This window comes from Syngnathoides biaculeatus, chromosome 4 (assembly GCF_019802595.1).
Source record: "Syngnathoides biaculeatus isolate LvHL_M chromosome 4, ASM1980259v1, whole genome shotgun sequence".
Taxonomy (NCBI): Eukaryota; Metazoa; Chordata; class Actinopteri; order Syngnathiformes; family Syngnathidae; genus Syngnathoides; species Syngnathoides biaculeatus.
In genome coordinates this window covers 3212092-3227063 of record NC_084643.1, presented here as the reverse complement: position 1 = coordinate 3227063, position 14972 = coordinate 3212092, and the positions used below count along the sequence as shown (strand labels likewise).

The 14972-nt window shown below is 44.7% G+C and overlaps 1 protein-coding gene across 1 annotated transcript in view; it reads right to left on the bottom strand.

Moving 5' to 3' along the window:
- Window positions 1–14485, bottom strand: part of LOC133499107 (probable E3 ubiquitin-protein ligase HECTD4) — a 47803-nt gene extending 33318 nt beyond the window's left edge. The window contains exons 1-26 of the mRNA XM_061816673.1: window positions 13210–14485; window positions 11319–11872; window positions 9437–9526; window positions 9226–9353; window positions 8706–8814; window positions 7052–7190; window positions 6806–6976; window positions 5488–5680; window positions 5226–5387; window positions 5011–5124; window positions 4767–4907; window positions 4428–4663; window positions 4188–4330; window positions 4037–4107; window positions 3852–3957; window positions 3645–3765; window positions 3446–3574; window positions 3055–3179; window positions 2650–2803; window positions 2477–2565; window positions 2156–2354; window positions 1954–2073; window positions 1766–1870; window positions 956–1119; window positions 514–759; window positions 207–399 (exon numbers count right to left, since the gene is read on the bottom strand). Coding sequence (XP_061672657.1) covers window positions 207–399; window positions 514–759; window positions 956–1119; window positions 1766–1870; window positions 1954–2073; window positions 2156–2354; window positions 2477–2565; window positions 2650–2803; window positions 3055–3179; window positions 3446–3574; window positions 3645–3765; window positions 3852–3957; window positions 4037–4107; window positions 4188–4330; window positions 4428–4663; window positions 4767–4907; window positions 5011–5124; window positions 5226–5387; window positions 5488–5680; window positions 6806–6976; window positions 7052–7190; window positions 8706–8814; window positions 9226–9353; window positions 9437–9526; window positions 11319–11872; window positions 13210–13356 — 4149 coding nt within the window. The 5' untranslated portion in view covers window positions 13357–14485. The remainder of the gene's footprint in view (window positions 1–206; window positions 400–513; window positions 760–955; window positions 1120–1765; window positions 1871–1953; window positions 2074–2155; window positions 2355–2476; window positions 2566–2649; window positions 2804–3054; window positions 3180–3445; window positions 3575–3644; window positions 3766–3851; window positions 3958–4036; window positions 4108–4187; window positions 4331–4427; window positions 4664–4766; window positions 4908–5010; window positions 5125–5225; window positions 5388–5487; window positions 5681–6805; window positions 6977–7051; window positions 7191–8705; window positions 8815–9225; window positions 9354–9436; window positions 9527–11318; window positions 11873–13209) is intronic.
- Window positions 14486–14972: the final 487 nt, after the last annotated feature.

Here is a 14972-nt window from a genome sequence, read left to right as displayed (position 1 = left end):
CTTTCCTCATACTGATGGATAAAAATCACAATGTCATAAAATGTGTTATCATTGGTTATTTAAGATGTGCAATTTTTATTGTAACTAATGAGAAAATCAAAAGCAAATGTTCCACCAGTTTGCTCATACTTGGATATTGAACATCAAAAGTATCATTACCCCACAGCGCCTGTCTTTTTTTTTCTTCTTCTTTTTTAAACGCTTACCTGCAATTGACGTTCCATTGCATTTATCTTCTTGAAGGTTTCTGCCATGATTTTACAGACCAGGTCAAACTCTTCTGCGTGCTCTTCACGGTACTGGTAGTTGACAAGTGACTGCAGACCGTCCACTAAGCTGAGATGTTTTATGACACATGACACTATAACCTCCTCCATGACATCTGGACGGATCACCTCTCTTTCAGGAATGAAATAGTTGGATATTACATCGGTACATTATTGCCATGAGCATGATAAATCATCTGGAAGGTACTGTAAATAAGAAGGGTATAAAACACGTAACAGCTCTCACTTAATGCTGGGACGAAACTGTGGGCGAGCTCTTCCAGACACCTCTCGCAACCTTCCCATGATGCCTGGAGGCAGACGTATGCGCGGCAAGTCGAAGTAGGTGCCGGATGTAAAACCTGGAGGTGGGATTAGCACATCGGCGGGGTAAGTGAATTCCCGGTCCTCCTCGATGGTTAGCGGCAGAGGCGAAGGGCTTGGAGTGAGAGCAGGCGAGAGTGCGCCGTTTGCTTCCACCTGCCACTGACACCTGAGGACAAATGTCAACATTCTACATTTTAATTTCAACACACACCTTTTCCTTATACATATGAATGACAGCGTAGTAAGGTGTGATTGAAAGTCACATACTTGATTGTTATATTCAAATAAATGTCACCATCCGAGATAAAAACATATAGTACAAAATAAGCATGGAAGTATCGTAGCTTCATTTGATGAGTCACCTTTGCAGGAGTTTTGAGCAGAGCAAATCATGGCAGGCCTCCTCCTCTCTCGTCACTTCTGGCCCATTATATAGAATGCGCAGCATTGAGCAAGCTAGCACTGACAGGCCAAGCGCCAAGTCTGCCAGGAAAGGGAGGCCTCCAGAGACATCCTCTGATGACTCCTGAAGAGATGACAATGGAAAAAAGTCATTGTAGTGTACAAGATATGGGGCAACAGTAGCTCATCTGTAGGGACTTTCATGCTTCAATGGATTAATCTAAAAATAGCAACTAGTTTTTACAGGGATGCTAGTCTGCTTCTTGGTGACTGTCGAGGTGCCCTTGAGCAAAACATCATCCCCAACCCCCAGCTCATGAGGTGCAGCATTGTTTGTGTGGCCCTTTCCCTGGATGCCTACACGTGTGTGATGTGCAACACAAAATTACAAACAGCACAGTGCGTGTTTGAATTTACACTTGAGGGATTGCAATGAGGTGGCACGGTGGAGCAGCTGGTTAGAGCATTGGCCTCACAGTTCTGAGGACTGGGGTTAAAATCCCGCCCCTGCCTGTGTGGAGTTTGTATGTTCTCCCCGTGCCTGTGTCGGATGTCTCCGGGCACTCCGGTTTCTTGTTGCATCCCAAAAGCATGCATTAATTGGAGACTCTAAATTGCCCTAAGGTGTGATTATGGGCGCGATTGTTGACAGCTGGGATAGGCTCCAGCACTCATGCAACCCTTTTGAGGATAAGTGGCTCAGAAAACGGATGGATGAACTAAATAAATAAAGGTAAGGATTCTAACAATATGCCAATATAATGTTTTACCTGAGCTCTAACAGTACAAGAAAAGCCCCACATGGCTTTATCAGGGGTGTTGTGCTCTCGTCCACTTCTCATTTCAAAGGAAAAGGTCACGGTATCACCTTCAACCTGAAAACAGACAGACGTCTGCAGTGAAGACTTACAACAGAGGATTGTTGACATTGTATCTTTTGTCCACAGCTTTCGATTACCTTGACAAGATCTTTGGGCCATCCTGTCCCCAAAACACTGCGACTGCCATATCCCAGAGTGTTTCCTCCATATTCAGTTACTTTACGACTATTAGTGTTGGGACCAGCATAAATAACCAACTAAGGGGGGGAAAAAAAGAATACATTGTTAATATGACAACAAATGTAACTGTACCGTGCAAAAGTGGTATTTGATGAACACCTTATCATAGTCATATTGTGAAGAGCATCGGGAATCAAACCGAAGGTACAGACAGCGAGCCCCTGGAATGTGCACAGTTTCCTTGAATTTATAGTTGTCTCGGACAGGATGCACAGTCTCAACTGTCTTTCCAGCAGCCCAAGGGGCAGGGATCTTCAGTCCTGTCAGGAATCCTGGCTCTTCACGTTCATCAAGAATTCTAGGAGAAAAGCAGAGGGATTTTGTTAAACATATCATATTTCTGACTTGATGCATTGACTGCTACTAAAAAGTCCGATAATGTCCAAGTCAAATAATTTTTGTGGCCTCTACATAACATACTTGTCATCAGCAGTGCAGGATTTCATCCCCTGCCCCAAAAGGGGTTCATCTGAGAAGAGTGGAGACTGAGTCTTTAGTAACAGAGCAGTCTGGAAGGAAAGGCAAAAGGAGACCATCATCACAATCATTCTGCTTCAGGGTTGATTTTTAATTGAACACAAACATTTACAAACCTGACTGGTGTATAAAACCAGCTGCACTAACTGAGGCATGAGGGCATCTGCTAGCGTGAGGGTTTGCAGGTTGGGGTGCATCAGAGAGGTCAGCAACACCGGCAGCAAGTGCCCCAGCATGGTGGCCTTTGTTATCTGCTCCAGACCTTTCAACCTTTGCAAAACATGAGCAAGGGATGAATCTGAACACTAGCCAGGGAGTACTGCTGCGGTGACAACAAAATCTAGATTCATTCGAAAACACTAAATCCTGTGCTTCCACATGCTTTTGTTAGAAAGGCACTGTGGTTTTAAGTGATTTCAAATGACAGAGTGCCCATTTTAAAAGCCAGTTTCTTCCGTTTAATGAAATATTTGAAATGCAGGATGAATTAATGAATTAAAAAAAAAAAAAAAAAACCTCACCTGGTCTCCTTGTCTGGGATCTCACTGTTAATGAGAGCTGTTGTCACCTGCTGCAGAGTCTCCAGTGCCTCATCACATCCCACCAGGATCTTAGTTGCTAAGGAGAGAATGCTACCTTGAAGCTCCTGAGAACACCACAGAGAAAAGGCCCACACTTCGGTAACTCTGCTTCCAAAATGCTCATTCACCATATTACCTGCATGTAATGTTTTATACATTTATTGCAACATCTACAGGTAAAGCACACACAATCATTAAAACAACACAACCAAAGATCACATTAAAAGTAATTTGTTGATACAACTCAGCATCTATAACTGATAAAGCTGCAGTGAGTGTCTACAAAGAGCAATGCACGAGGAGAGGAAGGGTATTTAAAAGGGATGTTTACCTGTACCTTGATTGTTTCCCCTTGTAGGGAGCTGTCACTGTCGTCACTATCTTCTGGACGGATAAGCACGGTGTTACTGAGGAGGTGGTTCTGAACGGCCATGAGGTAGCGCAGACAAGGAGAGACCACCTACAAGGAAGAAGAAATGACAAGAGTAGCAAAGCAGGTCCATCCCTTGTATGGGCTGAAATGAGCATACCGGCACTGTGGAAAGCAGTTTCTGGAAGTCATCTCGAGCAACTGTCTGACATTTGGTAACGAGAAGGCAGGATTCCCGAACTACGGTCTTGAGGATACATTGCAGTAGGTCATCACTCAGCCTTTATGAAAGTGAGAAAAGAGCGGATTTCAAAAGGACACACGAAAAGGTCAGAAGAGACCAGCTGGATCCAGGGTCACCACTGACCTATAGTGGTCATCTTCTTCACTTCCAAACCTATTTTTCTGCAGTTGGTCCGCCATATTGGTGAGGATGACATCCCGAAGCTGAGACAGCCCACTGTTCCTTTCTCCTTAAATCACACAAATGCAAAAATATTTACTTGTAAAGGGCAGTCGCATTTGTACTAATTTTAATCATAATTTAAGCACCTTCACTTAGAACAAGCTTCAGCAATTTGTTGAGTTCAGCCTCCCCTTGATACAAAGTATTCAGCCCCGAGCTGCAGAGAAAAGGAAATGGTTTTAAATGCATGCATTTTTTTAAATATTATATAATACTTGAATGACAAATCACGTTTACCTGATAGCCAGGCACACCTCTCTTTGAATCTCAGCCCCTATTTGATCCACGGGAGCCATTAGCAGCTGCCACAAGAGCAGCCCCGCCCTACGAACACTCTCTTTGTTTTGCTCAGACTGAGAATTGAAGAACCTAAAAACAACCTGGAGAAAACAAACCATGTATGAAACATTAAAAAAAAAAGACATTAAACAAAGACAAGGGGTAAATAGCGTGTGAAAGTCAAGAAAAAAACCTCACCTGGAACACTACCAAAATACAGCGGATGACGCTGGTATCGCCGTTGACCATGGCCTTCTCCATGATGTCGCAGATGCTGCTGAAGTGACTGGCCTCGATCGGATGTTGCTTGCCCAGTAAGGTGCCCAGGGGGAGGCTGTTACTGCTGGCTGCTAGCAGGTTAAGCTGGTGGACGCACATGGCACCCACGTGATGAAGTAGTTGGTTGATTACCTCGCTCGTGTCCACCATTTCTTCTGTGGGAAAAAAAAAAAGGCAGAACATTTAAAAGCACATGAGATTTGTGATCTACCAATGCATTCAACATTTATAACTTCTCTTTAAGAGCTATATTTCAACCTTTAGATTCTTTTATGACATGGCTCACACCCAGCCGGTGGCACACGTGATGAAAGGCCTGATTCCCCGGGTTACACCACTGATCTATGTAATCACTCGAGCAGGTCCAGATCACGTTGTTCAGCGCATCATAACATGCTCCTAAAAAGCCACACGATAAAATAGTGGTCAGTGAGCGCCGCAATAGAGTGTGCTTTAAGTTGCGTTATTTCCAACATTGATTTGGTACAAAAGTAGTGCTCACCCAGTCCAGCCACCTGGGCTCCTCTGCCAAGCGAACTGCCAGGAGCGTCAATGAGGTCAGCGCGGCTGCTGAACTGGCCGTCAGCAAGGTTGAAGACTAAACTCGAGGCTAGTACTGAAATAACAAGAGGACCCTTTCATGGCAAGCACCAGACCTTTAACTGAGGTACCATCCTAAAAATATCAGCGAAGGTGACAGTGTCAATATGCTGTTACTTTTCAGGGAGGACAGGCTGCTGGTGCCTCCGAACAGCGAGCGTGTCGCAGAGCTCCCAGATACACCTGGAGCTGGGACCAGCATCACTAAGTACGTTCCACACACATACATTGGGGTCTTCCTCAGAGTCTTCAGAGGGAGTCCACAACTTGTGTTGACAGCTGTGGGGATAGAAAAACCAAAGAGATATACGATTAAAGAAAAGCTACATATGCTTGTTTTTTTTTATTCAATCATAGGGATTAACTGGATTTTGGTTACCAGACTGCTCCTCTTTGACTGTGTTGGTGATGGTAGAGCCTGTGAGAGCAGCCAACGTGGCAGAATGTGAGGCCCGGAAGCGAGACATTCGACTCAAAAGCAGCTCATTCAAGCACTTGGAAGACTCGCCTTCTTTACGAGTCAGAATAACTCTCTCCTGCAAGATGTCTGCAACACACAGCCCTGTCTGTGTCTGCAGCATGGATACAAGTGGGAAGAAGCCGTCAAACACTTAAGAGCTCTGATCCTGATCCTGTTGCAATGGACCTTTCCGACCTGTCAATCACTCGTACGATAATAGCCAATCAGATAGCCGCATTGTCTTAACCCCTGGCTTGACACGCCCCTCTCGCCACATTGTCCCACAAGCAATGCTGGTTGTCAGTAGCGTGCGCTTGGAAAAGTTAACGTTACGAAGAAAATGGTCCTCAGATGCGCTTGGGCAACGTGCAATTCTGATGCCAGGCTACAAGGAGCCCGGTTGATTCATTTTCCAAAGCCTAAAACACAGTTGACGAAGTGTCTACGATGGATTAAGGCTTGAGGAAGAGCGCACCTACAACTAAACGTGAACAATATCAACAAACGCAAGGCTCTATGTTCGAAGATAAGTGAGTGAGAAGCATCTTCTCTAAGTTTGATTTCATTATTATCAGTGCTTTAGACATTGCAGGAGAACAACTTTCACTTTGTTAGTGTATCACTGACCTGCCGAATGAAGTGTGTCACGTTTTATGCCGAAGAGTTGGGTTAGTGATACGTAAATCCGCCATGTAATGCAAGAGAAATGTGTATTTGCCAATTTGTATCACATCGGACTTTGAAGACAAAGCGCTGGGTTCCATTACGAGCCAAGTCAAATGAATACACCTACTCACTTATCAAGACTACAATGATATTACTCGTGATCTTTCCAAGTAAAAGGTACTCACCTCTGCTTTACATGCGCAGTATGATTCCGCTATTTTATCCTGTTGGATTTCAATATGAAATTTGTGAGGCGTCAAACTTTTTTGCATCGATCGCCAACACTTCGCTGCAACTGACATTGCGTCCTGCTCCATCCAAAATCTTAATTCCGTGTACATATCATTGCGTGAAATAGTTGATACCTCTATGTAGAACTCTCTTGGACAAGTCTGACGCATTTGACAAAAAACATACCGCAATATTATATGGAATACGGGCTAGAGAATCGACTTCAAACATGTTCTGTTCAGTAGCCATTTTTGAAGCTTGTGGGCCATGGTTAAGTGGGCGGAGATTAAGATCGCCATCGGAAAGGTCCACTACTTAATACTGGAGACAAAAGACTCACAGAAAGGTGAAAGACATCCATGAAGACAGAGTGGCCTTTCTGGGTCTTCTCGTTGAGACTAGCCGGAGACCACACCCAATATAGGTAGATTCCATCGGAGCAGAGATGCAGTGAAGTCATGCTGCTGCCCACTGGAAAGTGTTGGGCTGGCATGGCAACAATCTGCCACACCTAAGAACAGCAGCACAAATGAATTAATTCTGGTTTTCTTCATGGGCCATGTTGGCCGATTCAACGGAGCGGTACCTGTAAAGTGAAGGGGTCAATGACCTGGCACAGCTGATGAGGCTTGGCATCGAAGGCAGAAGGGCGGTGGAGAAGGCGACCACTGCTGTACACCACCCAACCGGGTTCCAGCTCCTCATTTCGGCAGTAAACAAAACCCCTGCATCAACACATGTGCAGCCTGAATCACATTTTTGTGGAAAGCGCCGTTTCACTATTTTCTATAAAGCACATCAGCTCAACAAACACCGTCTCATTGCTGTACTCATACTTGAGAAAATGTATTTTTGAAAGGCTGGAATTACGAAAACAGAAATATGATGATATAAGTCAACAAAACCACAATACAGTACATTACATTTATCAAAGTATGGTGTCACCTTATCCCAGCAATAGGAAACTAAGGAGGAGTACAGTACTGGAAAAACATTTTTCTTTAATATTTTGGATATTTCTCGACCTTCTAGTCTTTCTTCATCCAGGTGAAAATGTGTGAAGTAAAAGCGATGTCTGACAAGACGGTCTTTTTTTTAATCTCATCCAGTAGGTGATGGGGTTCAGGTGACTATTTTGGATGGTCCAAAAACGATGAACTAAGATTTAGACAGAAGTATCATAATTTAGTCCATACACGTGTCAATTCATTTATTGATTAAAAGGTGTGTTCAGTCACTCACATTTGAAAAATATACGGGTGTGGTCTGTCATGCCCGCAGATATAAAGTTGCGGGTATGATTATACCCCAGAAATGTTTTCAATGTAATTCAAGGGTTCCCAGATTCCCCCCCCCCAAGATCTACCGGCAGGGGGTGCACGCACGCATCCCCGCTACTGCCGTAAATAGGAGGCTGGCTTGCTAGAACACGCCTTTATGTGCGTGCGCTCGACGTATTGGCCACACTTGAATTAAGCGATAAAGTGGATGATAATCTAACGTCTTTTTTTTTGTGTGCACGCCGTCACACGATTAACCAAAACTGCCTCGTCATCGACGCATTGAGCACCCCTCCTATAACAGAATTTCTTTTGACGTGGCTTATTACGTTGATGACTTTCGATGTAAATGCGTTCACAGTACATGAAGCAGCTCAGAACATGTGCTTTTGGCATCACTTCCGTCCATGCTCAGTGCAGTTAACTTGCATTTCCTGTTTGCGGGTGAATACCGATTGTTTAGGAGCAGGCTTGTTTTGTTAACAACGTTTATGAAATAAACATGTAGATTAACGTCAAGACTACACAAAATAAGAGACATCTTTCAATATCTATTTTTTCTACTCTTAACAAATTTTACGGGCGTGATTTTTTTTTGTGCTCTGTGCTGCGCAGATTTGCGAGTGCGATGGCGCCAACGTGCTCGTCAAATGTGAGTGACTGTGTGTTTGACATTGTATGAGTGCAATTTTGAATATGCTGAATACATCTATGTAAATTGGATCCAACCACACGGTTGATGAACTCACTAAGATTCAGGGGAACGTAGTGACTTGTTGTCCCATCAACTAATCAGTCAAAGCCATTCAGGCAGGACGAGTATCCAAGCAGTCAAATATATTTAGGAAAATACAAGAAATATTGCAGACATCATTAGGATGAATGAGATGAAAGATTATTTATCATCTTGTTTTGTTTTTTTTAAAGGACACTGCAGAATAAAGGCAAGTGTTGTATTACCTCAGTGTTCCATGCAAGCCGGAGCCGAGCTTACTGAGTCCTCTCCCAGAGGAGTTGGTGGTGTACAGATAGAGCCCGTCTGTGGCCAGACAGCGCCCAAGGTCGGTGTCTGTGAGAAATGGGACAAAAAAAGAATTACAAGATGAGAAAGGGAGTAGTGGGAAAAGAAAAAGAGAGGGATATTCAACAATGGCTTCCTAGTTTCTTTAGACTGATTTGAGAACTGTACTGTTGTCAGAGATTCATGGAAGATACTGTTGGGTTTTCAAGTAAATGCAAGATTGTTGCTATGGATATACACCCCTGATCAGCTTTTATTGTTCTGCGAAGTCAACATATCGATTTCTTTGTGAGTCATCACTTTCTATATTTCACCCTTAACATCCTGCTGAACATTTATTTCTTTGCTTTTACCACAACACCTTTTCCATGTTCAATTTGTGGTCCAAAAAGCATTACAACACGGAATTTGTGAAAAAAAATGTAATAATACCAATCCTTAATTTCATCATGTCTTCACCTTTATTTTCAGCTCCTGCGACAGAGTTATCAGGTGTGGGTAACATGTCCTCAAAACCCCAGGACACGCTGTGTTTCCCCCCCAGCAGGCATGACGACGAGCCCGGCCCTCCTTCCAAGAGTAAAAGCCTGAAGCCGGAACAGAGGTTACCTTCATGGAGGGAAAGTCGCTCGTAGCTCGATTACCGGGTGAATCGACAACGAGGCCTTACCTGTACAGGACATCTGACACCGGGAGCCGGCCCAGATCGGACTGTTTCTGCAGTAGGTGAACCGTGTGGATGAAGGTCTTCAGAGAGCCTCTGGAAAACAGTTTAGGATAGAATTCTTAAGCGAAAAAAGTCCATATTGTCAAGTTTTTAAAAAAAAAAAACAGGACTCTCTAAAAACATCATTAAAACTGTTTGATTTCATGATTCACTGTTCCATTACAATGGGACAATTTAATTGATAATATTGATATATCACAACAAGTAACGCTGCACGGTGTAATGAGACGTTCACTTGTGCATTTAATGCTGTAGCACATCTAAAATGGAACTCATAATGAAGCAATCTGTATACAAAGCAAATAACAGATAATAACCCTAATTACAATGTCATTATGGCCAATAAAAGTTACAAGTATATGTTACAATTGTCCAACTCAACACCAACACCGTCACATCATGTTAATGATGAGCAAAAATATGATTACTGTAGCACTATTAAATCTATGTTGGTCCCTAGACCTTCCAAATATTGAATTTTACCAGTAGGTGTGGATGGTTCCTGACAACAAAGAGCTGCCGGTCCCAATACAGGCCTGAACAAAAAGTAGAGGGTTCTGGTTTTGACAAGTCAAGATCAGTTGTCAGCCGCAGAAGCAGCGGTTCAACCGACAAACACCAAAGTGTCACGGACACAGCAGACTGCGATATAAATAAAGGACCTTGTGCAAAACTGAGAAGTTTACATTTCACACTGTACAGGCCTGGAGGGTCTCATATCTCACGTCTTGACAATAATCGGAGAACACAGTGACTGACGGTAGCGAGCTCATTACATGAGAACCTGAAGTGTATGCAAAACCCACATACACTAGATCCAAATAGATACTACATCAAATACCTCTGAACAACTCTTCATCACTTTTACGAGGACAGGCAAATTGAATGGCATTATACTAAAAACTAAACAGTTATAATTTGCAGGGAATAAGAACCACTTCCTAAAGTAGCTCTCAGTACATCAGCAAAGCTTCGCAAAACCTCTTTATGACTTAGCATTTCAAAATTATGCAGCCGAGGATTGCGTTGTCCCTGTACACAAGCGCCGTTAATGTATCGAACAGACATGTTGGCCATGAAATGTGAAAAGTTTACACACCCACATTCAAATGCCAGTTTTTTGGGTTTTTTTTAAATAAAAAAAGACCCCAAGAGCAATCACTTTAAAACCTTTACACCAATGATGTGGCCTATAAATAGGACTGGACCGGGAACTAAAAACTAACAACAAAGATAATGTGGCAGCACAAGTGTGCACACCCTCGTCTAACTGGGGCTGCGTTTAGAATGAACCAATCACATTCAAACTGCTTAAATGGAGATGCCACCATTAAAATGCCTCTCCATCCATGCATCCATTTTCTTAGCCGCTTATCCTCATGAGGGTCGTGGGAGTGCTGGAGCCTATCCGGCTGTTATCAGGCAGGAGGCGGGGGTCACCCAGAACTGGTTGCCAGCCAATCGCAGGGTACATGGAGACAATAGTCGCACACAAAATCACATCTAGGGGCAATTTAGAGTCCCCAATTAATGTTGCATATTTTGGGGATGTGGGAGGAAACCGGAGTGCCCGGAGGAAACCCACACAGGCACGGAAAGAACATGCAAACTCCACACAGGCGGGTCCGAGATTGAACCCGGGACCTCGTAACTATGAAGCCAACGTTTTCCAACTGATTCATTGTGCCGCCCTCTTTATAGTCTAGTTTCAGTCAAATTATCCCAATAATATTTCTCGAGCACCCTACACATATTTGAACTCTGTGAGGGTGTAAAATAAAATAAAATAAAAATGTTGGTCAGTGTTGTGTCTTTTTGGTCTCACCTAGCACAGGCAAGTGCAACCAGGGCAGCAGCAGCGTTTTCCCGATGTCTAAGCGTGCGGAGAATATGCATCTGAGTCGCACTTTGAGTTTGGACGCAGTCCTGGGCTCCGTCTTCCAGCCAGGAGCAGAGCAGCCCCTCCAGACCATTCAGGCAGTCGGCAGGCTCCTTGCTGAGGCTGAGCGGCTGGCAGTCGCGAAGACAGGCCAGCAGGACCTCCGCCGTGACGCCGCAGAGCGCCGGGTCACTGCGGGTCTGCGACTGGAGAAGGGGGAAGACCAGCAGCAGCCCGACACGGGAGGTAAAGGGAGCCTGCTCGGGCTGCTGGAGCAGACCTTGTCTTTTGAGCAAGGCCAAGGTCTCCTCATCAGCACCCCCGGACCCTTCTCGCTCCTGTTGCTCCTCCAGGGCCAGCTGCCGCTGTGCCCCCCACAGGCCGCGCAGAGCATTGAGTCGGTACTCGAGCAGCCGGGCGTAAGCGTTACTCTGATTTCCACAGACCGCGCGGAGACGCTCGGCCAGCTCCGCTGGATTCTTCGTCTCAAATGTCAGAATCTGTAATGAAGGACGGTGGTGGAGGATGGGAGAAAACAAAAAGTGCATTTTTTCCCCGCCCACACAAAAATCACATTACAAACACCAGGATACATTTTTAAGACACAGTTTACAAGAAGTAAAGAGGGTACACAATCAATTACTTTTTTTTTTTTTTTTCGAAAAAAGGGACATTTTGAAAGCAATCAAGGGAAACACTCAACACTCATGACTATATTGTAGTTCTTTGCTCTATAAAATAATGGTCAGACACAGCAAAGTCAAACAACATGCTTGATGTGCACTTAAGCAGCATTTCAGATATTGATTAGAACAAGAGGCCTACGAACAAAGGACCAGCAAAAAAACTATTATAGCCTTTAGCAGGCACAATTTGTATTGATTACATTTCACTAACTCTACTTATGTTACGGTAAAAATCTTTAACTGGAGCTTGGGCCTTTTGTGCTTTGTTCCAAGATATACCGCTGCTGCTCGATGGAACGCAAGTGAGCATCACAACCCCATCCAAACAGTGATGAATGAACCAGTGAGTCCGGGGCTGAGCACATACTAGGTCAGGGATGGGGGACAATGGAGAACAAAGTATGACTACAATACAGGGGACAAATTGGGACGCGAGAATGACACTTTTTGTGCTAAAACTTCAGAACAGGATGTCCTACTGTATATGCATACCTGCACCTCACATGGAGGAGTGCCAAATTGTATAATAATATTAGCTTCATTTGAATGTGTATAACATTTTAGAAGCCTGGTGGAACTGGTATGATTATCATCCTACGATGACTGGACACGCCCATTGTTGAACTCTTGTGAATATGATTTTTATTAAAGCAAAATTTAACTCGTTTTTAGTTCACGGGAGATTCAGGAGGTATTTAGTACGTAATCCTGAAACTTTAATGACATCAAACGGAATGAGTTCTGTTGGGGCTTGACTCAACAAATATGTATCCGCACACGAAACTAAAAATAGCAAATCAGGATCGGTGCAAATTGGATTTCCGTACTCCTACCTACTTGTACAAATGTTGTACCACTCAACACTCACTCAGTCGGTAACATTGAAAATCCATTTTGTAATAATGGGCGTTTCAATTTATTTTATTGTGAAAGAAAAACAGCGGAAGCACGAGTCGGCAAAGCAACAATTAGCTTGACAAAAGGTCGATTATGAGCAGGGAAGGGAAAGTTGCAAACGTTCGCATCGAGGGTGTGCTGCCGCAGACGGTCCAAACACGTTCTACACAAAAACCGAACCAAAGCCCACAAGGTTCCCTTTATGAACACGCACCAAACACAAGGCGTCGTCATGGGCGTGTGACTCGACTCACCTCCTGCTCGGTGTCGCCCTGCTCCGACACTCCGATTTCACTGGGGAGTTCGGCCAGATCCGTGACCCGAATGAGTCCATCGTGGAGAAAAATGGTCTCCTCCTTCACCGAAAGCCACTGGGACGAGTCCACGGCCCCGGAGGCCATGGCTCTCTCCTCCGACAGTGATGCCGAAGGGGTCGAACATTAAAAATTCAGTGCCAGAATGACAGAATCACGCCCTGGCGCCGGCCGCTGTGCGATAACAAAATGTTGTCGGCGATCCCCTCCTGGTTGACGACGGTGTCGGGACGGAAGGCGCCGTGCTCGGCTACGAGCTAGCGGACTCCAGCGATGGCAGGTCGCGCTTGCTTCGCATGTCCGCGCCTTTCCTGCCCGTGCTAACGGCGGCGGCGGCGGCGGATGTCTGCTGCCTCCCTCGGCTAGCTACAAGCGCAGCTAGCTAACCGTGCGGCGGCGGCGGCGTCGACTTACTTACGTTACCGAGCAGAGTGGGCGTGACACCCGCACCAAAACCGTTATAGCGCCACGCCTTTACAACCGCAGTCGGGTCGGCACAGATAGCGCATCTTGCCGTCGCTAATTCAAGTGAGAAAAATGACTCGCCGGGCACCTCCGTGTACCGCCCAGCCGCTGCGTTAGTGCCCGAAGACGGTCATGAGAGTCCCAGCTGTCAGTCCGACGCCATGTTTCCGAGGCCGACGAGCGCCTCCCAGCATGCACTGCGGGCCACAGGGTCAAGTGCGGGGAGTCTTGTCGAGTCACACTAAACAGCTATTTAACTTTGGGGCAACGCTTTAAACGTGACTTTTGTGGTTGGTATACGATGTCACGTTTATTCGGTGTAACACTGATGACCCGGAGGAGAGAATTTGGGGTCAGCATGGTCTTCTCTGGAGGCATAAATATTATCGGCAGCACTGATGTACAGTATATTTGTCTTGGCAGGCTGTATGTCTCACTGTGCCCCGTCGGCAAATGTTTCATAATCTTTCCTCCCTGTAGTTTGAAGCTGTTAAGTGGGATTTTGTGCTCGAAGCAGAACGTGTATAGAGCTCGTGCACCTACGTATCGAAATCACGTGACTTTTGTTTACCTCGCCATATTGCCGGTCAAGCTAAGCGTTGCTCAATGCTAAGTCGATTGGAGACGACGCGGAAATATGTCTTGTAGCACGACGCCCAGAGTCTTGTCCGATACCGTCAGACATTTAGTAGGTGAAAATAAACGAATATACGTGGAAAAATTTGATAAATTTGGCATAGAGGACCCGCATTTAATGCTGAAGTCGATGTTTTCGCCGATAAGAAATTGGACTTTTAATTCGTTTCCGCTTGTCTTGGAAAACTGGATACATACATGGATCTGGTGAGTAAGTCGGCGAGATTTACATAGAAAAGTTTGAAAGAGTATAAAAGTCTGGACGCATACGAATACTTTGTTGCTGGATCTGTTCTCATCAGGAATAAATCCCACATTGCGACGGTGTTGACAGCTTGTGAACTCGGAAGTGTCTTCGGCGACACGTTAACCTTTGCCGGAATCCATCCATCTTTTCAGATAGTATTCAATACAAATACCAATATTTAAATAAATGACCCCTGGTTTTACACAAACTCACATTCATGAACTATGGTTGAAAAAAAGACAACGGTTAACGACTCGTGAACGCAGAAGAGTGTTCGGCGACACGTTGACCTTTGTCGGAATCCATCGATCTTTTCAGATAGTATTCAATATAAATACCAATATTTAAATAAATG